Raw genomic sequence first — 24,732 nt, 5'->3', positions numbered from 1 at the left:
TCTTAGTTTTCATGCCAAGAAAATGGATGAAGTTCCCCTTGACTCAAGGGGTTACTTGGAGGATTCTTTAGGGGTGGATAAGGTATTCTTTGTCCAATTTTTGACAAATGGCAATGGGCTTACATTTCCTAATAGTCATATCCTATTCTGGATCTCCTAGCTCTCTTGAGTGCTTTTCAGCTAGTGGACTTTGCCTTGAACCTCAGACACACTGAAGCAGCCTGTGCTGGCTCTCTACTTCCTTGAAATGTTCTCACCCCAGTTCTTCCCACATCTCCCTCACATTCTGTGGTTAATACTTTGTTTCAATGAAGTTCCCTTTTAAAATTTCAACTAGGTCAAACTTCTGATATCATTGGCTCAAATCTAATCTTTTCCTTAAAGTATTCATGACATCACAAACTGCTGAATACTCACTTGTTTATCATGTTAATGCATCTGCCCCCACCACTAGGATATTACGTTCATAAGAATTAGGACAGGGTTTTATCCACTAATTTATGTGCCAAAACCTTGGTCAGATTATAAGGTAAGCACCCAGTAGATATTTATTAAACATGTGGATATGCTCCAACGAATGTACCTACACCCTTCTGCATATGATCAACAGTAATTGGATTTTGGCTTATGAAGAAGAAGAAGGCATGAAGCTGGAAAGAGAATGGGAGGGTCCAGGAGGAGTGCAGTGGAAGGGGCTGGGAGGGAAGTGGATATCATCTATTCAAAGAAATTTTGTCCATACATGAAATTATCAAAGTATTAAAAAAAGGTAGCTAGGGTGACGATGTATTTTCTATGTGTTTAGTTTGGGTCCCCTGCTGGAAAGGTTCTGATCTCCATTTATAGTTCCCTTTCTTTTGCTAAGTAAGTATCATCACCATTTTATAACCAAAGAAAATGTGTTGGAATCTGATATTATTTGTCTAAGCTCATTCCACTAGGATTGGGTGAGCCAGGTTTTGAAACCAACTTTGTCTGATCTCAAAGGCCATTCTCTTTCTACCACAGTGTGATGCCCCCATGGGACATGGTTTAGTACCACACCCCAGCTGTGCTCCCTGCCCACATATCAAACATCTATAATGTACAAGCAGGCCCATCAAACAACAGCACAGTCTTATCTGGCATGTTCGGTAATCTTCACTTTGTAACAGAGTGAGAGGATAGAGAGTTTATTCAACTACTGCAGAAAATTCCAGATCCAGGCAGCCCATTCAAAATTCTAGTCTTTAAACCTTCTGTTATGCTATATGTAAGTTCTTACTAAATACCTAGATCATGCCACACTCTTTGATAGTGATTCTATATTCTTTCCAAAAAGCACACCAAGAGGGTACAAACTTGTCTTGGGGGTGATAGATGTTGGGAAACAGCCAGAAGTGTGTGTGTGTGTGTGTGTGTGTGTGTGTGTGTGTGTGTGTGTGTGTGTGTATGTATCATTTTAAACATTTAGCTGAAACACTTAAAATGAAAGCCCAATGTTTTATTCTAAATACATTACTATAACAAATGAATCTAATAAATAAATTCTCTTTCTGTGGATTAGTTTGTTTGACTATAATATAGGAAGAGTAGGATAATATTAGCTATATTGCCTTAAGGGGAAATAACGGGGGGGAGGTTTAAGGTTTTCTTCTGTCATATTTATCTTCTAAGGGCTGCTCTTTAAGGTTGCTGAGTGAGTCTCTGTTGTGTGTGTGTCTGCATGTGCATGCAAGTGCATGAGTGTCTTTGTGTACATAAACATCTGCATATACCTTCCTACATAAATTTTTCTTTGTAGTTAGTGTAATCCACTAACCCACTGGACAACCGCATTTTGACATCCATTGACAAACCAAACCTCTGTCTCCACATATTTTCTAACCCAACTTTACAAATGACTTGTCTACTTATGCTGCTCATTTAGAATGACAGCAGCATCTAGTCAACTGCTAGGTGATTTCTCCATTATCATTCTCGTCCCTCCACCTCTTTCCTCATACAAGCTTCCAAGTTGAATCTGAATTCTCATCATGTTTTCCATTTATCCATGGTCTCCCTCTAGTACATCACTGTTCAAAATCTGCAATCATTTCCCACCTGAACAACTGTTGCCATTTCTTCAGCATTCTCTCACCCCTCTCCCCATTCATATAGTGATCACTCTAGTCTACTTTTAATCTTACTCCAGGGTATATTACTGAAGTGATGACCCTTTAATATCACACCTCTTTCCAAAGATCTCTGATCTTTACCCATCACCTGTAATGTGGAATGTAGCATCTTCAAGCTAAGCTGCAAAAACCTTTGGAAATACACCTATGTATGCCTTTATATTGGCTAGAGTTTCCATTGCTGTGACAAACACCATCACCAAAGCAACTTGGGGAGGAAAGGGTTTGTTTGGCTGACACTTCCACAGCACTGTTTGTTATTGAAGGAAGTAAGGACAGAGACTCAAACAGGGCTAGAACCAGGGACAGGAGCTGATTCAGAGACCATGGGAAGGTGCTGCTTACTAATGTTTCCCCCATGGCTAGATTAGCCTGCTTTCTTATAATAGAGCCCAGGAGCACATGCCCAATGGTGGTCCCACTCACAATGGGTCAGGACTCCCACATCATTCACTAATTCAGAAACTGCCCATAGCCTGCTGACAGCCCAATCTTATGGAGGCATTTTCTCAGTTGCACCTCCTCATCTCTGGCAACTGTAGCTTATGTAAAGTTGACCTAAACTATCCAGCACAACCCACAAAACTCTTGCCCAGCTTCTTTCAAATTTTTACTCTTTTTTACACATTTCTCTAATATCAGTCAAATGTCCCCTTGTCTCCAGCATGTTGTATTGTTCTTCAAGCTAAGGGCTTTTTCTGTGTTCCTATAGCATGTTCCTATAGGGTGTTCTTTGTGCCTTTAATGATCACTGTTCCCTTCCCTATGAGGGACAGTCTACTTCTACTTTGAATGCTCCTTATTGTAAGAAGCTCTCACCAACTTATTCTGTAGAAGCAAGAGATATGATATTGGAGATGAAGACAAAGATATTTTGCTTGTCTGTGTTTTCTTTAATGCTGGTCATAGAACTTTACTATTATACCCCAGCCATTCTTTTTATCACCTGTCTTCCAATGCCCTGTCATCTATCTCCTTGATGGCCAGGGGGAATTTGATGCACATAAGATGATAATTCAATATTTGCTGACTATGTACATGAAGTAGTGGCTAAAAACACATTTTCATTGGATCCAGGGTTATCTGTGCATCATCTTGCGGGAACTGCAAAGCTGTATATACTTAAGTCTGGTGCTAATGTGTATAAGGGTGGACAAGTGTGGCTGTAGTGGATGGAAGGTGGTGATGGTGGAGCCCATGTTAAAGTAGTTAGCATTGGAATTCAGTGTTTGTAGAAATCGTACATCCACTACTGGTCAATTATGAGATTTGGCCACAAAGGCATCACATCTCCCAGGCTAACTCTTACAAATAGCAGCGTGTAGATATTGAGGCTTACCAGAACATCTGGCACATGGCATTCATAAAATTAGTTATCATAACCTTCTGTGGGAGCAATTTTACATCCAATCACATATGGATAAGTTTATTTATGATGTGTGTGTGTGTGTGTGTGTGTGTGTGTGTGTGGTGTTGTAAGTATGGATAAGGCATCCAAGGTAAAATACAAAACACTGGATGTGAATTACTCAGGGGAGGGGTAAATATTTTTTCTCAAAGTTAACAATGGAAGTCTTGGGAAAGGAGAACATAGAGAAAGCAGACAAGAGGAGCACAAGAGATTATACTATCCTGGGCATGGTGGAACACATCTTTACCTCCAGCATTTGGGAGGCAGAGGTAGGCAGATGTCTATGAATTTGAGGCCAGCCTGGTCTACAAAGAGAGTTTAAGGAAGTCAAGGCTGTTAACACAGACAAACAAACAAATAGAAACCCTGAAGTTATACTAGTCAACAAAATACTGACCAGGGAAGTCTGCACCTACATGGCTGTTGAGATGGACTCTTACTCATTCCCCAATAGTACTAGATCTTTGCCTACACTAGCATACTTTTGGTGCAGCTATTATAAATCCAGATATTGCATAGCAGCCATGTGCATAAACAAACATTATAAAATCAATTTAGAGGGGATATGGCAATCTAATGCTACACCTTAGGGGTATTTATCAAGGTATCATCTTTCCATATACACATGAATGGAATAGGATACTTGAATCATGTGGAAGATTGATTTCAAGGCAGGATCCAGTATCAGAGTTCATCTGACCCTAACATTGTCTTTTTATTATATAGCATTCATGCCATGAATCAACAGTGTCTTGACTGAAAATGGCTAATACATCCCTATCTGAGTAAATAAGACATAGTCACATCAAAAAGAAAGAAAGAAAGAAAGGAAGAAAGAAAGAGAGAGAGAGAGAGAGAGAGAGAGAGAGAGAGAGAGAGAGAGAGAGAGAGAGAGAGAAAGGAAGGAAGAAAGAGAGGCAAGGCTGGAGAGAAGGTTAGCACTATTCAAACAGACAGAAGAAGATGTAAGGGAGTTGATAAAACCTATCCCTAGGTGAAAGCGGGCATTTGCCACCCTCACTGACTCAGAAAGATCTGAACAATAGAGTATAGAGTTGGGTACTGCCAATGGTAGAACATAAAGATCAAATATATGCCTCTGTCATCCCTCAGCTCCTAAAAGGACCTCAATATCATCACTGCGGTGCTGTGAGCAGTAATATGCAGTCTTGCCAAATCTCTAATTCAACCTCTTCATTTAACTTTGGATCAGAAAGGCAGTTACGATCTCACAGTGAACTCAATACAAGTCCAAGGTGGGATGCTGTATACACCCTCATCATGGTGAATAATACCACCCTGACATTTTAAATTGTGAGTAACATTTAGTAAGAATTTAGAACAGGCAAAGAGAGGTGCCGTTTCCGAAGTTCTTGTCCCGATTCTGTTACATCTGGTATGAGATATATCAGTGTGGCTTTCAGCATTTGTCACAGGAAACATTTCTCCTGTTTGGGCTCTGCTCGTTTACATTCCTTCCTCCACTTCTTTGATGTTAAATCACTGGCCACATTGCTCTGCCCATTGCTTGTGATATGGATCCATTTTCCACTCCTTCCCACGAGGCATATGTGTAGTAGTGCTGCCACACGCATGGTGTTCAAGGTACAACGAGCTCTGCCTAGTCCCTAGCTTCACAAGAATCTTACTGGGAGAGGACCCTCCCACTTTAGAAACAGGCAGCGAACAGTGGTGTAGTTCCTATATAAGGACGTATGCTTGAGAAAGGTAGAATGTAGCGTCGAAGGCACCTTTGGTTCACGTCCCCTACAAGAGCTGTGCAGTCATCACCGTGGTGCTGCTCTTTGTCTCAGACTGCAGACTAATGGCTGTTTTGAACTCACATACCCTTGTTCAGCCTTCATCTAGTATCTCCGGGCCCCAACCACCATCCGGCTTCCTTTGCCCCATGAAGATAAGCCTCTCTGGTCAATTGGACGCGTCAACCGTTGAAACCTTGAGTTACCAGAATGGGGGCAATGGGCTGGCCAGGCACGGTTGAGGCATCCAGGGCTGATAAGACCTTGACATGGCTGGCCAAGCTCACAGAGACGTAAGGCTTTGCGTAAGCACAAGATTAGAAGAATACATTATTCAAATATTTATTTTCTTGTAGGGAATGACATAAAAAGGGAGTGGGGGAGATTCCTGGGAGATAGATAAGACCCTGTGGGACTTTCTGTGCCATGGCTTTGAATATGTGGTTATTACAGAAATCAAATTAATATTAACAATACACAAAAGCAATATAGGCTGCAAGTGTCAGCTGGAGGCAACTGAGTGTCAACTTGTTAACGTAAGAAACCAGGGATGACAGCCTAAATTAAAGAGGAAACAACAGGAAATAGAAGCTGACTTTGCTCTTGAGTTAGACTAATGTAGATTCAGGATGATGCTGGTATTTTCAGGTAGGGGGGTTTAAAATGAAACTGACAGGGGCGGGCAACACAGTCTTAAGTGCATCTTTATTTTTGATTTCTTTGAAGCCCAAAGCAGATGTGACACAGTATTGACATGCATGGGTAGCTTGTGGAAGATGATCGTGCTTTCCTAATACTTTCTGCTTTTAGTTTTGGTTCTCAGAATTCAAAGAAACAAATGTATCCCTGACACCTATCAATTTACACGTTCCAGAACTTATTGTACAAATAACCTTGAGAGCAAAACAAAGCAGGGTTTATTAGCCACATTTCCATTTGGAGAATTTGCTGTTTGTGAGGAGGATGACAAGGGGGCTTTTAAACCAAGGACACACAGTTGGAGAAAGATAGAGCTGGCACTTAGTCAAAGGCTGACCTAGAGATCCTTGCACTGCATTCACCTTGACTTTGAAGACACAACTGTCCCCTTCTTTCAGGAAGATAAATCTCTATTGGGTTTCCATGGCTCCAAGGACGGAGACAGCATGGGGCACTAATGAACTGCAGCTTCTTGGCCACTTCACTTCACCTCACTCCATCCAGCAGCAATGAGTCCTGCCATTATTGGCTCAGCGACTATTTCCTGAAGACTAGATACGACGTTGTGATGTCTAGGCAGTCTGCCTCCATTTCACATGAAGCCCTTTGCTCTGTGACCTATTCTCTTTTCATAAGGTTGGCTGTTTCACCTCAATGGGACCTTCGGCTCTCCCCTCCCACCTCAGATGGAAGCTAGAGTATCTGGTGGGTGGAACAACGTGGTAAGTAAGGACCCATAGAACTGGCTTGGAAAAGTCTTAGAGGTAGACTCTCCTTAGCCTTTAGACTCAGGGTCTGCTGCTGGTGCTAGAAGACTTTGAGTTTTATTTGTTCCTTTTACCAAACCATCCTGCCTCCTGCCTCCTTAGGTCGCTCAGCACATACTGAAGACCTATCTCTCCACCTTTGAATGGAGTTTGAGCACTGTGACTCATTTCACGGCCTGGTCTCCCAGTGCAGGAGTGGTTATATGACTCAAGCGGGGCAACCCGGGTGTGACTTCCCAGTTTCCTTCCACAGCTCTGCCTTACCGTGACGCTATTACTCATATGCTAAAAACGAGGCTCCAGCAAGTCTGACTATGTCTCCTGAACAGCCAGCTCAAGACCCCTAATGGATGCCTTCACTCTCAAGGTAGAATTCTTACTCCTTAGCTGGGCCTACAGTCCCTTCCTGATTTGAGGCCCACCAGTGTCATTAGGACAAACACGTTTGTGCATGGCTGCATTGTACGAGGATGGCCTCATGGGATCTGTAAACCTGACAGGTTGTCCTGCTTCTCAATAACGTTTCACATGAGACTTCCTGTCCCTGGAAAACCATTTTCTTTTTTTCTACCAATCTCACAAATCCTAATCACCTTTTAAAGTTCAATGTCAATGTCCTGTCGCTCTTGGCAGCCAGCTTTCCCTGGGCAGGAAGGCCCTGCTTCTCTGAGGGCTCACATCACTGACCACATATTATGAGTTTCATGGAAGCAGAGGCAACGTTCATCTCCGAGTTCCAAGAATGCAGGGCAGAGTGCTACAAAGAAGTAGACACAAACCAGTGGGATAAACAAACACCAATGCCAATAGGGAAGAAGTTACATTTGAGCAAATGCTTAGAAACTAATGGCCGGGTAGAGAAAAGTGGGAGGGGGCTGATGTCCTGGCGAAACAAAACAAAGAGAACCTTCTTTGTTGTCTCAACCAGTTTTTCCCATAGCTCAGAATCTGTATATTACAAAACCAGCTACCAATTAATTAACTTGTGACATAGTGGTCCGTGCACATTTGGCTCCTTTCTGAAGCATGGGAAACTTGTCAGGACGAGTACTACATTTCATTTCTCTGTGTGTCCCTTATGTGGCTTAGTAGAAGACAGTACAATGCAGAGAGTCCTCTATGTGTGCAGCTAACTAATAATATACATAAAAACAAAATAAAGTCTCTATACCCCACTCTCTTTACTTCCCAGTCTAACAGAAGCAATACGTAACACATATATAAATATTTATTATCAAGTTTGATAATTGTAGCACAAGAAAGGATATTTGGGTAGATAATTTAGATGACAGGTCAGACGGTGCCATTCTAGGGAGCAACTGAGAGATAAAAAAGTTAATCAAAATGTGGTATGTGCCAAAATCCTGCACTGGGTGAGCACATAGGCTTTGCGTCCAAGGTGTTTATTAGATGCTAATGTGGATTCCGAATTAGTTAGTGTTTGGGAACTTGGCCTCAGGAGCCGGTATGTGTGAGTTCATATCCTGGCTCTGACATTGACCTTTGTCAAATATTTTTACATCTCTGGGATTTGATTTTCTCGTCTGTGAATTAGCAATGGTGGAATACTGTCCTCATTGAGAGGTCTAGGTGAACTTACTTATGGAAAACATTTGGAATGGTGTCTTGTAAGCAGAAAGCATGTTTTAAGTGCTCTTGATTCAAATGGTTGGTTATTTTCTTGGAACTACATGAAGACACTAGTGTGAAATAGAAGCAGAAAGTTTTAGTTAGAGAGAACATATTCCAGAGAAGAACCAGAGGAGACAAAGAAGAAATTGGTGAAGTCAGACCTGTTAGTGTGGGCCTGTAATCCCAGCTCCTCAGAAGCTGAGGCAGGGATGGCAGGTTCAAGGCCTGCTATAGACTCTGTTTAAGGTTAGCCTGGACTACTCAAGGGAATACTCTCTTTGTAAATAAATAAATAAGAGGCTGTTGAGTAGTAGTGGTACATGTCTTTAATCCCGGCACTTGGGAGGCAGAGGCAGAGGCAGAGGTAGATGGATCTCTGTGAGATTGAGACCAGCCTGGTCTACAGAGTGAGTTCTAGGACAGTCAGAGCTACGAAGTGGCACTCTGTCTTGGAGGGGTAGAGGGCTAGAGATCTAACTTAACAGTGGGGTGCTTTACTAGCATGAATAAGGCACCTGCTTCAGTACTTAGAAAGTCACACACACACAGGATTATTAAACCAAAAGCAGGAAACTTGGTTTGTCTGTCTAGAAATGGTGTGACTCTTGTCTTCAGGAGCAGCACACTTCACACCAGCAATGCCACTCCTGAGACACCTCATGCCTGCCACCGGCTATCTGGATCTGCACAAGAATATTGAGATTCCTGGAAGAAAGTTACGGGGCTAAACTGGATAATATGCAAAACTTCACGAGATTAAAGCTAAGACAAACAAAAAACAAATCTGTGGGGCCACCTCTGCCTTTTCCCCTCAAGGCTGTTTTTGTGGATTTCATATCCACAAAACATATCAAGAAACCAGAAAAACTGCTGTTTATTTCTCCTGTGGCTTCTGAATGTCTTCCTTGCTCTGAACAATGCCTCTTCAACCTGTTACAGAAGTCAGACACGATTCAGAAAGAACAATTCAACTGTATGAAGTTCCTGGCATGCGATAAGGGTGAGAGGAGTCAATCACAGCCCCAGGGTCAGATATGCAACCCACTGAGCCACAACCCGTCCACAAGCTGGGCAACTCCGAGGGCCTTCTTTGCTTGTCCTAATCTGCGAATGTTTCCCAGAAAGAAGGACTCAGTTCTCCTTTCTCTGGCAAGAGAGCCTGCTGAAAGGCCCTGTAAACAGGGCCTCTCCCTCCCCTTCACCCTGGCCTGCACATGCTAATGCAAATTAGTCCTGCCCCAGCCAGGGGTCTGCAGGAAGGCTGCCAGGCATTGGGGAACAAACATGCAAAGAATGTTATTTCATTTCTGGCACCCTGGGGAAAGAGGGCTGACAGAGGGAAGTCGGGCAGGGAAAGAGCAGACTCTATGGTGAGAGCAGAGGAGATGAGATTATTGTGAATGTGGACAGCAGGGAGGGTGAAGACCACAGGAAGGACTTCGCAGGAATAAAGGGCCTACTGGGTGTCAGGAACTGATCCTGGAAACTTTTCATTTAAATTGTACGTGCATCTTTTAATGTACAATATACTATTCTTTCTGCTTTTCAAATGAAAATACTGCTTTGGGTAGGTGGAGGGGTGTCTCAGTATTGTCTGTCTGTTTGGGACAGTCCTGGAACTCATTGTGTAGCCCAGGCTGGCCTCAAATTAGCAGCAATCTTCTTGACTTGCCCTTCAGCAATTTTTCAGATTGATATCTGATGCCACCCAATGACCAACTGGTGGAGTCAGGATTTGAATCAAGGCTTAAAGCCTGAAATTTAAAGATTTCTAATCTTGACCCTTACCATTCCTGCTAGGCTATGTGATTAATGGTCCTTGGTCAGACTTCCAAAGGAAACTCCTCATGTCACTGTCTCATACCCTGCGACTTTTATCATCTGTCTCTTGCTCTCATCCCCTGACACAGATCTAAGTCTTGAGCAATTGCCTCTTACTGGAACCATGATAAACACATGCCCCTGCTCTCGCAGCCCCGGGCTCCTCTATTAAGTCATATCCCACAGGTAGATCTCTTCTAGCCACTCTCCCTTCTCACTGCTGCTCAGAGCCCATCAATGGCACCATAGCCAGCATTCCTGCCCCTCCAGTCTTGTTTACTTAGCTATCGTGAACTTTCCATCATCCTCCACATGGGACTCTTCCAGTGCATCATCTCCTTCCTGTTGTTTCAACAGTTTCTTCTACTTAGGATGGAAACGTCCCCGTTCTCCCATTCAGAACTACCAAAACCAAGCTCAAAGACACCACCTCTTCCTAGGAGCGCTGCCTATAAGAGATTACAGCTTCCCTATAACTCAACTCCTATGCTTTCATTGTGGGACTAACCCCATTCCACGATTCAGTAGTTGGCTTGTTACAAGTTTAATTCCAACACCAGGTGAAACTGATTCAGCAAAAGCCATAGAGCTTCAAAGTGTAACTCAATCTCTGGGTACGGGAGGCATGTCAGACAGTGTCTGTTAGAATCAACGTTCTGCCATTTATCAGTTAAGTGACCTTGAAAAGTCATGCTTAAGTTTTGTTCTCTTTATCTACAAAATAGGGAGCCAGGGAACTGTAGTCCTGCCATAGAGGTACTTAGCAAACATTGCTAAGCTTCAAAGAGTTAGTTGACCCAAAGATCTGTGCACTGCTGGTATACAGCTGTCAAGCTTGACAGATGGTTAACGGTGATGGTAATGGCAGGCAGGCACCTGCCATGTTTTGTTTGTGGCTAATGGCTATAGCTGTTTACATCAAACACTAACTCCATCCTGCAAGGGAGTATTGTTTATCACTGATCCTCGGTGTTTGCTGAATTAGGTATCAACCAAGTGGAGGCCATTTGGTTGTTATGAGTTTACAGACATGAAATACATGATGTCCAAGTCTGCCCTACTACTGGTCGATGACAGATTCTCTGTGAATCTAAAGACAGGAACTATATTATAACAGGTTGAAGGAACTTGTAAAGGATAATCAGAAGGAGGCATAAAACACCTTTTATCACACATTATGGGAAAATGACCCCAACTTGGGTACATTTCCTGTTTAAAATGTGTATGGGGTCTGGTTTCCTGTCTCAAAACACTCCCATTTAAAAAAGACCCTTACATGCATTTGGTGCATTTGATGTTCTGTAGGCTTCACTATGCCTGGGAGTTCTCCATGGGTGAATGACCCTGGATCTGTTTCACAACAGAACTCACCTGTGAGCTATGTGTTACACCTTCAATTCTAGCACTCAGGAGATAGAGGCAGGAAGACCCCAAGTTCAAGGCCAGCTAGGCAGGCAGAACAAGTTCCATGTCAGCCTGAGCTTCAGAGTGACATCTGATCTCAATTAAAACAGAAACAAATACTAAGATCCTCTATAGCAGGCAGCAGAACATCTCTATTTTACACAGATATGGAAATTATGACATCCCTCCAAAAAGAAACACTTATACCATCAGAAAATAATGTGAGGTTTAGAATGACCCTAGGGCAGTCTGTCTCAATTATATGACCTTAGCCTCAGACAATTTGGGGTACATGGATGCATGTGTATAGGATAAAAAAGTAATACATGGATTAATTAAGAGTCCCAATCCAATTCACTCTGATAGGGTATGCCGTGGAGACATTTGGGTGGGTGATAACTGTACTCCCTGGCACTGTTATCCTGTACTTCAAATATAAACATGGATTGCAGTTATTGTTCCAGTGGAAGGGTCTGTCCTTAGGAGAACACAGCAGAAAGAAAAAAATTTCAGAAATCTGGATCTTGTCTCGCCTCTGCCTCTCCACACGTCATTACTGCTGATCCCCTACAGTATGCTAACATCTTCATGCCATAAGTCTGCTCAAAGCCTCCTCCACCACAGATGGAGGTGAAGTAACCGGGGGAGAGGGAGGCCTGTGTACAGGGCCTATGCCTGTAGCCAAGATAAGAGGAACAAGAAAAGGTTAGAAGATCTGGCCTTTAACCTGGCTTTTCCCCTGGAGTCCCAGTTGAGGCAGGAGAGGACGTTGCCACCTACCTGCTTGTGGCACTGGTGAGGAATGTGCACTTTAGACAGACAAGGCTCTTTGTCCTTGTTCCTAAGAACTGGCCTAGGTGAGGATTGTCATCCTATAGGGAAGAAGTCTGTTCCCATGCTGAGTTATCTCTGAACTTGTCCCTGAAGGTGATGCTAATATAGACAGTGGAAGTAGCAGCATCCTGTAAAGAGCCGTGGGTCTAGAGTCTATGTGTTGATCCTGGCTCTGTCTGCCTATGGAACATACAGGTCTTTTAGGATCTTGATCTTTTCATCTGTACACACAGAAAGTGACCTTAAATTCCTTGAGTCGTGACCTCCAAATACACTGTTTGTGTGACCAGTTGTAAGTTTGCCAGACATCACTTCTTCCCTCCAGCCATAGAGCTCAGACCGCAGAGCTCCCTTGTGCCCTGCATGAAGGTACAGTACTGGTAATGAGGTCCTTGTCTTCTGTGTAACACGACCTCTTCCACCCTGGCCCTTCATGGTTCAACTGTATTCTCTTCTGCACCATGGAATCTCCTCTTGTCTAATTTTCATACTCTGAATTCTACCAGATATCACCTTAATTGCTATGTCAGTTTCTTCTAATTGCCCTAATAAGTTATCACAAATATGCCTACCTTAGTTTGAGGCACCTTGTGAATGGACAGCAAACGCAACCTTTCCTACAGCTTTTCACACTGCAGCTATTTGTGAAGTAAAAAAGGAGCTGTTTCTAGGTATTTTGGAAATGAGTTAAGCCATGCTGCTCCATATTGGTCCAGCACATTTTTTACAATGAGTCCCAAATTGTAAGACCCAGACATTCGCTTTCTCCTTGCATCTGATAGTTTATCTCACTCTCAGTCCAACCCAGCCTATTCTCTACACTATAGTTAGACTCATGACCTAAAAGCACAGGTTGAAATCCACTCTGTATCTCCTCAAAAGGATCTGATAATTCCCCAGTACCCCCAGTACCTTCCAGAGAAAGCCCAGCTCCTCTGCTTGTCACTCAAGGACTATCTTTGTAGTTCAAAGTCAGTATCTACCCCATTTCATCCTCTACAAGTTCCTATGAGCAGTCTGTGCCCTGTCCTTCTGGAATCCTGGCTGGTGTCCCATTCCTGGATAAAATCTTGACACAGGTTGAGGAAAGAAACAGCCTGCCTTAGAGTCCCCAGCAGGCTTTAGGAGCCTCGCTGTCTGTCGGCTGGAAAACAGCATTATTTTTCCTTTGTGAGTCTCTCTTGGCTAGGGATACATGGCTGTGTTTGCTTCTGGCTTGAAGACAGCTCTCCTCTCTGGGGCCCCAAATGTGCATTCTGGGGAGGTCAGTGTGACCTGATGTTAAGGAGAATTATGTCCATAAGCTGCCCCACTCACCCTCATTGTCTTACCAATAACACTGGGCACCATGGCCGAGGACAGTTCACATACCTCCCAACTGGGGAGACACAAGAGTCTCTGGCCCCTGGTGACATCAGGTATGCTTGGCCATGCTCAGCTGACTGTTTAAGGTGGTGGCTGATAACAGACTGATTCTGGTGTATAGGCAGGGGTGAGATGTGAGAGGAAGAGAATGGAGTTAATGATCAGAATGGTGGAAAAAGAAAGCTCCTGAGATTGTACAAGGCAGACACTGAGACACGATAAGCAAAAAGAGCAAAACAGAAAGAACAAAGATGCAGACAAGGGACAGCAAGGAAAAGAGAGATTCATGAGGAAGTCAAAAACAGGCAACCAGGTAGAGTGACACAGGGTGGGAGGTGGCATCCTTGACTCAGGGAAGGAAAATGAAAGTGAGGGAGAGGGCAGAAAAGAACAAACACAGGCAATAAAGAGGACAGAAGTGAAAGCAAAGATGAGATTAAGAATAGGAGGCTGTGGGTGGGGACAGAGGGAAGAAGGAAAATAAAGAATGGATGCCCTGAAGGAAATAGGAAAAGAATGAAGGATGGAAAGGTGAATGAGAAGTTAAAAATACTAGAAAAGTTTGCAGCACTAAAGAAAATGTCGGAAAAGAGCAGGGCAGGAACCACATCCAGCCCCTTCTGGCTTCTTTGCCTCCTATGTCCTTTAGCCATTGGAGCAGCAGTTTCTTCTCATGTTGGTTCAGACACTGAGCATGACCAGCCAGGAAGACTTCTTTCCTGCACATCTCCTCTCTCCTAGGAGCTGGAAGTCCCTCAGATGTTGTCTGGGTCATGTCTGGAACTTGGTTTAGAAGCCAAGGAAAAGGAGAAGAGTTGTAGCTCTTCCCTGAATGAATTTGTATGGACGAATGCCAACTTGGGTTTTGTTGTGTCTCCCCATTTCTTCCAATCTATAGAGACATACAAGCTCACAATTTTGAAAATATCTTTGGAGGTGATCTTTTCAAGTCTCTACAAATGGATAAGCCCAGACATCTCAACCATAAATCACTTGGCCAAGGTCTCATATTCACTTAGGACAAGAGACAGGGTGACCCTTGGGACGCTGGCCTCTCATCAACTGGGCGAGCACTTTTGAAAACTAGCCCTAGAAGACTCTGATGACTTTCATTCTGTTTCCAGTAAATTCTGTGCTGAGTCTTGGCAAGAAAAGAGGAAACACAGAGGGTAGGATATGAATGTAAGTTTTAAAAGGTTGGAATGTCGCCTAACACAGAATTGTAGTGCCCATGGTAGTATCCTAACTGCTTTTGGAATGGGCTTCCTAGATAGTACCCAGGAATGAATGGTAGCCTGATGGTGGTAGATGGGCCACACACTCTGACCAAGGCTCTATGACTCCACAGTGTTTGGCGAGTTGCCAGAGCTTCTTCACAGAGACATGGGAGTCTAGAGACTAGGGAACAGTTCATCACTTGAAAGCTGGGGGTAAAAGCACCTAAATGGCATTGGGACTCTGTTTCTGGGCAGACTGGACACTGCAGACCCTCAGGCTTTACTGTTTTTATGGAGCCATGAGAGTACAGGGCAAAACAAAGCTAGAAGTTCTGGAGTAGGTTGTGTCATATTTAATGGAAAAATTAAAAATTAGTTTTATATATTGCTCTCATCCTATCTGTGCAAGGACCTTTTTGTAAAAGGTCCCCTTTTCATGCTCTGACCTGTGTCATGTCCTTGTCAGATTCTTATCATAATCTAGGGAGGGTAAATTTGAGCCCAGGCACCAGACTGGTGGTGGCCTAGTGTATATCTTGGCTTCTCCATTTACTCTCCTTGTGACTGTGGTCAAGTTTCCAAGTCCCTCTGTTCCTTAATTACTCTACCTGGTTAAAAAAAATCTTTAAAGGAATGATTCAAATAGGAGTTTTAAAGGAGAAAGAAAAGAGAGAGGATGGGGAAGGGAGACACAGAGACAGAGAAGGCGTGGGGGTAATGGCAGCAGAATCATCACCTAGTACATAATGGGAATTGCTTGACAAGTAAGGAAGGGAGTAGAGAGTTGTGAGTGACTGAAGAAAAGCAGGCGCGAGCTAGATTTCTGCACTAAATTAGAAATTTATTCAATATTCAACAACTACTCATTGGATTTTGACCAGACATCCATCATAGATAGAGAATGGGCTTGGCATGGAAGGCACAGATTTTGCTCTTATAAACTTCCAGTGTGAAAGGACAGATGAGAAACAAACACACTAAGTCATCATGGCTCTAGTACCTGCATGAGGCAAGTGGATCTATGATGGCGACATGGGAGAATAGGAAGGACAGTGAGGAACCACTCTGGGGAGAATCAAGGGAGAAGCAGAGAAAGTGGGCATTGGCTGAAATTACCTCAAAGAACTAGGTGCTCCTGGAAAGTGTTGAGGGAAGTGGCCAGCGTCAGGGATGAGCAGAGCCACTGGAAAGTGCTGAGCATCAGGCTGCTAACAGAGATCAGGGAAGGCTTTGTTTTTCAGGTAAACTACAGCACCACAAATAGTAATAACAGTGGTTACTCTTCCTGCTTTTTGTCAAGTTCCAAGAATGAGTGGGGCGGTGCTTTGTGCCCCTTTCATACATGGGTTCACCTGTGAGGTAGGTCCTGTAGGATTTTACCTCACAGCTGAGACAGGGAGAGTCGAGAAGCTTGTGTAAGGTTACATCAAAGGTTTTCAGTCAAGAGAAAACTATTCTGTGTCTATTCAAGAGGTCCAATCATGTGTGTGTGTGTGTGTGTGTGTGTGTGTGTGTGTGTGTGTGTGTGTGATATGTTACTGGGTATGTGTGTTCACAAGCTCCTTTGTCTTTTATATTGCTTTTCTTTGATAACCCTTTACACGTGCCCACAATTGAAGGAAATATCAAACTATCATTTCACCGAATATCTAATGTGATATTTAGAACAGCTTCTGAAAGGACAGTTTGTTATTTCCTAGTTTATAGAGGAGGTTAACTGTCTCTATTACATAGATGGGAAAGATGAGGCCTGATACAAACATACAAAGATTGTGATCTAAGTCTCTTGGTACCCAAGTCTGGTATTCCTTCCATCGTAACCAGTGTTGCTTGCTATTACAAAGCCCCCCTCTGGTTCTTCTTATAATTCTACCCGCATGTGTAGGCAACAGCATAAATAGAACATAGAAGGTGCATTGGTATCTGCTGGGATGTGGACTTAGCTCTAATCCTTTTTGTTATGTGACTTCATGTAAAATCATTAGTCCATAAACCCCAGTTTCTACATGTGAGATATGGGTGGAGATAAGAACATAGCAGCCATGTCATCGGACTACGGTGAGAATTACAGGTGATCATGTGCATGCCTTGCCTGGTTCCTGGCACAGTGACTTCTTCATGGAAGAGTGTTGCCATTACCTTGTCCAGAAAGTAAAGGTGTAACAGCGTGAGAATCAGAATTCTGCTTTGGATTCTTAACATATACCAAGTACATAAGCCTCTGGACCACTGAGTTTAGCTTTTCTCTATGCAGGCAGAATTTCATTCCTGGAGGAGAAGGAGGAGGAGGAGGAAGAAAAGAAGGAGGAGGAAGAGGAGGAGGAGGAGGAGGAATTGGCACAAGGTGGTATTGAGTAGCGAGAATGGCTGTCTGCCTTCTGACCTCAGAACCTTGTTTTATGCAATCCCCTTTTTTCCTCCAGGGCCTTAGTTTTTATTCTACTCATCCAGCCCCACCCACCCCTACAAAGTCTTTCCCCTAAGACTTTGTTCCCACCATGGATGCTGGCACTTGGATGCAGTACCCAGGCTCCTTTGGCATTCCTTTCATAGAACAGAAGCCAGAGAGGTGAAGGTGGGCCTGAGGCAAGCCTCTGAATGTGTGGGAATGAGCCCCCCCCCACCCTAGGATTCAAGCTTGGCTGCTCCTGGCATGTTCACTGAGGACCCCTTGGCAGCCAGCCATTAGTAGAGGAGGCAAGGCAGCCAAGACAAGACGGAGGCTAATTACCTTGAGTAATAGGAAATTGGAAAGCAGTTGCAAGAAGACTGTCTAGGCCCCTAGCCAGGTAAGGACAGGGACCACAGATGCCTCGCCTGGCTTTAGTCATTGGCCCGAGTGGACACTCCCACCCGAGATCACTCTGCACTCCAACGACCCAGGGGATCAGAAGCTGACCCCATTGTTGGGCCTTTGGGGGACTCTCTCCATTTTCTGCTCTTGTTTGTTTTCTTTCAAAGCAAAACAAATGGAACAAACAAGGAAATTCAATTTCAATGGGGTAGGGCTGCAGACGTTTCTGTTTGTTTCATGAGGGTGAGTTTAGGACAGAAAATCAGTCTTGACCTTAACTTCTCCAATTGGTCTCACCCTGAAGCACTGTGTAAAATTGCATGGGTGGAGGGGCCGCAAAAGCAGTTTGTCTTCCAAGGTAGGGCAAAGAAAGGGAGTTTGCATGGGGGGGAAGAGCCAAAAATTCAAATGAGAAATAGAGTAGAAAAACTGAGATTCACTCAGATAAATAAAACCTTAGGAGAATAAAAAATGGGAAGGCGATTGACAGACCCAGTCGGGAATCCATATGGAAAATAACCAGAGAAAGTTTATACGATAAAGAGGTACCAATAAGAGAATGGAGAGGCACTGTAAGCAGCGAAAAGGAAAGTGACGGACACAGATAACCGGGAAGGGCAGGAGTCCTGGAGCAGGGATTGAGAATAGATTCCATGGCGAAACTCTAATACCCCAAATTCTCAAGCTGCAGTGACTCTAATCACCATTTTAAAATTGCTGCACCTTCAGAGCAGGCAGGGCATATGCAGTGTAGGTCCAACAAAAGTAGAGGGAGCAGGGCAGGAGCCCAGTTCTCTTCTGTGGGCACTTAAGTGGTCCTCTTCCTTCCTGCCAGGTGAATCTTTTGGGGAACTTAGATGGAGGAGATAGTGTCTGGCTGTGTTTGTCATAAAAACTCCTCTGAGTCTTCACTCCTCTGACTCTATCCCTTCCTCTTCTCTAGCAACCCAGAGGATACCTTTCAGGGCTCTAAGGACCCAGTCTTGCTTCATTGAAACCAGCTCACCTAGGGTAGTCCTTGAAAGGAAAGGACCCTGATAGTGAGGGATTGAATCAGAGATCAAGATGAACAGGAGGAAAGTGTTAACCTTTCCTGCTGGGCTCCTATGCATCAAGCATTCAGGCAAACTGTGCTTATAGAAGGTTTTATTCTTTTTTTTTTTCAGAAGCAAGTCGTATTTATATTTTTATTTTCTATTTTTTATTGATTTTATTGAGCTATATATTTTGCTCCATTCCTCTCCCTTCTTCTCCCCTCCCCTTCAGCCCTTTCCCATGGTCCCCATGCTCCCAATTTACTCAGGAGATCTTTTCTTTTTCTACTTTCCATGTAGATTAGATCCACGTATGTTTCTCTTAGGGTCCTCATTGTTGTCTAGGTTCTCTAGGATTGTAAGTTGTAGGCTGGTTTTCTTTGCTTTATGTCTAAAAATCCCTTTGAGTGGGTACATATGATAACTGTCTTTCTGGGTCTGGGTTATCTCACTCAAAATGATGTTTTCTAGCTCCATTCATTTGCCTGCAAATTTTAAGATGTCAGGTTTTTTTCTGCTGTGTAGTATTCCATTTTGTAAATGGACCACATTTTCCTTATCCATTCTTCAGTGGAGGGGCATTTAGGTTGTTTCCAGGTTCAGGCTATGAAAAATAATGCTGCTATGAACATAATTGAGCAATTGTCCTTATGGTATGATTGAGCATCCGTTGGGTATATATCCAAAAGTCTTATTGTTGGGTCTTGAGGAAGGTTATTTACTAATTTTTTGAGAAATCACAAAACTGATATCCAAAGGGGCTGTACCAATTTGCACTCCCACCAGTAATGCAGGAGTGTTCCCTTTACCCCACATCCTCTCCAGCATAAGTTGTCACCAGTGTTTTTAATCTTGGCCATTTTTACATTTTAGGTGTAAGATGGGATCTCAGAGTGGTTTTATTATTCTTAATAAAGTTCTCTGCTCTAGAATGTCATAAGGCAGGAGGGACTACCAACTGTTTTTTCTAGAGGAAGAATTTGTCACTTAGAACAGTGAAACTTTCTGAGCACACAGGGGCTGAATCCGTATTCACACTCTGGCTACTCTGTCCCCAAAGCCTGTGCTCTTTCTTTTGCCACATGCAGTATTCTTGGCTCAGAAGGAAGAAAAAAATTTTGTTGAGGAATGAGCAAGCAGAAAATGAGAAACACCAAGAACAGAAATGGAGGCTATTTTAAAACTCAAAACCCAGTTGGTCAGACTTCACGGGAGGAGGGCCGCCAGTGGGATAGGAGACGGTTCCACGCAACACCTTGGCTCCCTGTCAGAGCAGCTCAGATCCCAGGGCCATTATCAAAATCTATTTAAAAAGAAAATAAATAAAACAAAGTGGTGTCCAAAGATAGGGAAGATGAACTCATTAAAAACACATTTCCAAAGCAGAGGAAGGAAGGAGACCCTACTCCAAGAGCTGGGAAGCAGAGATGGTACCAGGCCATTGCAGAAAGAAAAAGTGAGAGGAGATATTTATCACATTTAAAGGATAGTAGCCCATTGATCAGCTCTCACCATCAATTGCTTTAGGGACATTTATAAACATATCTTATTGCTTTTTGTAGACATGAGCTAAGCTAACACCACGTTGCTACAGTGCCACCCAAAGACATGGCTACCCCTTCTAACTGAATGGATGAGAGCCAACAGGTAAGGTTCTGACTTGTTCCTTATCTGCTTACTCATCTGACACATCAATCGGAGGATAGATGAGGCACTGAGGAAATTTCTAGTGGCCATAATTAGGCAGCAACAAAGGTAACAGTTGATACTTGTTAAACTCTAACTAGGGGTTCAGATCAAGGGGCCTAGGAGGATGAATAAACAGGTGAATAGGTAGATAGATGAAATGATAAACAAAAGAGAAAGGGAAAGTCTCAGGGAGGCACACACATTCTCATAGAGAAAGAACTTGAGGCTCAGAGAATAAATACTAATATAGAGAAAGGCATGAATTTGAACTGAGATCGCTCTGTCTCTAGTTTATGCCCTTAAAGAGGGACATAGATCAGAATCCAGGAATCAGGAAACATTCTAAAACTTCCACTTTCTCAATAGCATCATAGTTTTTAGTGTCAGAAGAAGATCTTTTTGAAAAATATTTATTTTACTTTTATTTTTAATATTTTATTTATTATGTATACAATATTCCGTCTGTGTGTATGCCTGCAGGCCAGAAGAGGGCACCAGACCCCATTACAGATGGTTGTGAGCCACCATGTGGTTGCTGGGAATTGAACTCAGGAGCTTTGGAAGAGCAGGCAACGCTCTTAACCTCTGAGCCATCTCTCCAGCCCCTCAGAAGAAGATCTTACAGCTTTTGCTTTATCTGCATGCTTGCTGCATTGCACACTCCAGCCCAGACATCCAGTGCATACTGATTCTGAGGCCGGAAAGTTGTGCTCTCAAAGCCTGCTTCCAGTCCTTGTGTTCACCGTCAAGACTATGGCTATTCCTTAAGGCACATACTTCTCTGGTGGACTCAGTTATCTCTGTGCACTGAAGAGTTCATTTTTATAGCGTTCACTGATCTCACATGATTGAAAACAAACTTTGAATCATAACAACTGTGAGATTGTAGAGTTTGAGATAAAGGTCTAATTCTTAGCTAACAGTGATATTCTTGAGTTTGGTCTATCGGTATATTTGTAGGGCAACTTAAGTTATACAACTAAATATACCACACCCATTTTTATGTATCTTTTCATTTTGCTGTCATGTTTTAAGTTATCTGAGGATAGGGCCTTTTGTATCAGCTACTTGCATATCCGAGAATACCTGAGTGTAGTAAGGAGACATAAAAAATGCTGAGAGAATGTGGGAGTGAAATGAAAACTCTATGTGAGAATACATAAACAGATGAATACATTATTTGGATAGATGAGTAGAAGAAGAGACAGAAGGAGAGATATATAGAGGATAGATGAATGGTTGAGTAAATGAATAAAATGAGGGAATGAAAAATAAATAATGCAAATAAAAGAATTTTTGAATAACTGTTAAAGCAGTTAACATCTCATCAATGATAGATTTCTAGGGTAATAAAGGAGGCAAATTGTGATTTCGCCATTAGGAAGATGATGAGCTGATCTCTATAGCTCTTTATTGTTATTTATGATGGCTACCCCTAGATATGACAATACTCATTCAGGTTGAAAACAAAAAAACAAGCCTCTGTCTCCTCTAACATTATCAAATGAATTTGACAGTGACTTCTGGGGGTTTGATATAATGAGTCCAGAAAACTCGAGTCGAGTATATGTGTATGTGTATGTGTGTGTGTGTGTATATATATATATGATATAGATATAGATAGATAGATGATAGATAGATAGATAGATAGATGATAGATAGATAGATAGATGATAGATAGATAGATAGATGATAGATAGATAGATAGATAGATAGATGATAGATAGTGTGTATATATTTACATATACAAAGGCATAAAAATACACACACATATATCAAAGAAGATACATATGTGAGCTATATATATTAGTATATCTTAATATATGCGTACACACACATTGCCATGCCAGCTCTCCTTAATAAACTGTTCTCTAACCCAGAGTAAGCTGCTATCCCTTTCTTGGTTGCAGATTATTCATCAGTAGGAATCGTATACTAGACTTTATACCTGGCCTCTGTGGGCCCTGTAGTACCCACCTTGCACCCTTCATTGTGGTCTACATTCTAAATAGAAACTTCTAAACCTTTGACTTCCAAGGCCAAGAAACATCTGGCTGCTCTGAAAAGAATTATTCCTGTTATCCCTCCTAGGCTTAAACCCATGCTCACTGCTTTATACTCCCCACAAACCCATCACTACTTACTTGTAAAGACCATCTGGCTCCAGACACTTGAAGATCACTGAGTAGATACTGACTTCAGGGATCTCACCATGGCTTCGACCAGCCGCTACACAAGAGGTGCCCAGGCCAGAGAGTAAGTCATCAGCAAAACTCAGGAATTCTCCTGGAAGGAGATAAAAACAGATGAGATCTCTAGTGCATGCCTTGATAAAAAAAAATATTACCAGGGGAAAGGGGAGATATGAAAATGTCACAAATTTGCATTTATAGTGCTTAGTCTCTGTATGATTTTTTTTTTAAAAGATGACTTATTGCCATGTACCCAAGGCTGGCTTCAAACTTGTGATTCACTTTCTTCAGTCTGTCATGCATTTGTAGGGATTATAGCTGCTAGCCACCATGCCAGGGACACGATGACTGTTAAAATTTATGCCTGAGGTTTACTACCTGTGAAATAAGAAGACTAATACTGAACTTAGTAAGATATGGAAAACCTGCTTCTGGAAAAAAAAATCAAAAGCATGGAGCCAACCAGCAGGCAAGCTTACTGCAGGTAGGTTGTTTCAACACCACCCCACTGATGGGATCCTGTAAATACAAGACCCACTCTGCCCTCAAACCCACCCATCTGCTGCCACCTCAGAGGAACTCTGAACCACAGACTTCAACTGCCCATACTGGACCAAGAGGTGAGTGATCAGTCAGTCAGCTGGGCACCCCACTGTCTAGGTCCTCAGTACAGGGACAAAACCCTGGACCTCTCCCCATCCTGTCTAGGCTTTACTAACCAGCCAGCATGCAAGCTTCCTTCACGTAGGCTGCTCTAACACCTCCCCACCATCGATCTGACACCGTAAGCTACAAGTCCCACTCTACCCACAAACTCATCCATACCCTGTGACCTCAGGGGAACTCTGAAGCTCAGACTGTGACTGGACAGAGTAAAAGAAAAGAGTCAGTGATCCCCTTAGAAACAGACAGCACTGCACAGAGTAGACAAGAGCAGCTCCTAAATACACAGACAGCAATTACAACGGTTGGACAAAGAGGCAAAGATACTGTTGGCACCAGTTGGAGAAAGAGATGGATGGGGACCAGTGTAAAAACTTATTCGACATCCTAAAAAGTAACATGGCAACACCAGAACCCAGTGGTCACACAACAGAAGACCTGACCATCTTAACCCAAAAGAAGCAGAAGAAAATGATCTTAACTATAACATTATGAAGATAATATAGACCCTTAAATAGGAGATGAAAAATTCCCTGAAAAATAAAGGGAGTGGGAGAAGAAAAACAAACAAACAAACAAAAAAAACATTTGAAGAAATCAACAAATCTTTTAACAAAACTCAAGAAAACCAAGAAAAAAACAATCAAACAGGTGAAGGTAATAGTTCAAGACTTGAAATTTGAAATAGAGGCAATAAAAAATAAACACAAACTGAGGAAATTCTAGAAATGGAAAATCTGGGTAAATGAACAGGAACTTCCAATGTAAGCATAACCAACAGAATACAAGAGATGGAAGAGAAAATCTCAAATGTTAAAGATACTATAGAGGAAATAGATTTAGTATCAAGGAAAATGATAAATCCAACACATTCTTAACACAAAACATCCAGGAAATCTGGAACACCATGGAAAGACCAAACCTAAGAATAATGGCGCTAGAAGAAGGGAAAGAATTCCAACTCAAAGGAACAATAAGTATATTCAACAAAATCAGAGAAGAAAATTTTCCCATCCTAAAGAAGGATATGCCTATGAAGATACAAGAAACTTTCAGAACACCAAATAGATTGAACCAAAAAAGTCTCCTTGTCATATAATAATCAAAACATAAAACATGCAGAATTAAGAAAGAATATTGAGAACTGCAGAGGGAAAAAAAGGCCAAATAACATATAAAAACAGACCTATCAGAAAAAAAAAAAACCAGACCTATCAGAATGACACTCAACTTCTCAATGGAAACCATTAGAGCCAGGAAGTCTTGGACAGATGTACTGCAGACACTAAGATAC

At 42.6% G+C, this 24,732-nt stretch overlaps 1 protein-coding gene across 3 annotated transcripts in view; it reads right to left on the bottom strand.

The window, feature by feature from the left end:
• The window catches only part of Astn2 (astrotactin 2), a 980,272-nt gene that overhangs the window by 27,080 nt on the left and 928,460 nt on the right, over positions 1–24,732 (bottom strand). For all 3 annotated transcript variants that reach the window (XM_038333150.1, XM_038333151.2, XM_038333152.2), the window contains one exon: positions 22,728–22,869. In XM_038333150.1, the coding sequence (XP_038189078.1) occupies positions 22,728–22,869 (142 nt within the window). The remainder of the gene's footprint in view (positions 1–22,727; positions 22,870–24,732) is intronic.

Source organism: Arvicola amphibius, chromosome 6 (assembly GCF_903992535.2).
Source record: "Arvicola amphibius chromosome 6, mArvAmp1.2, whole genome shotgun sequence".
NCBI lineage: Eukaryota > Metazoa > Chordata > Mammalia > Rodentia > Cricetidae > Arvicola > Arvicola amphibius.
Note: the sequence above shows the minus strand (reverse complement) of the source record. Positions and strands in the feature narration are given on the sequence as shown.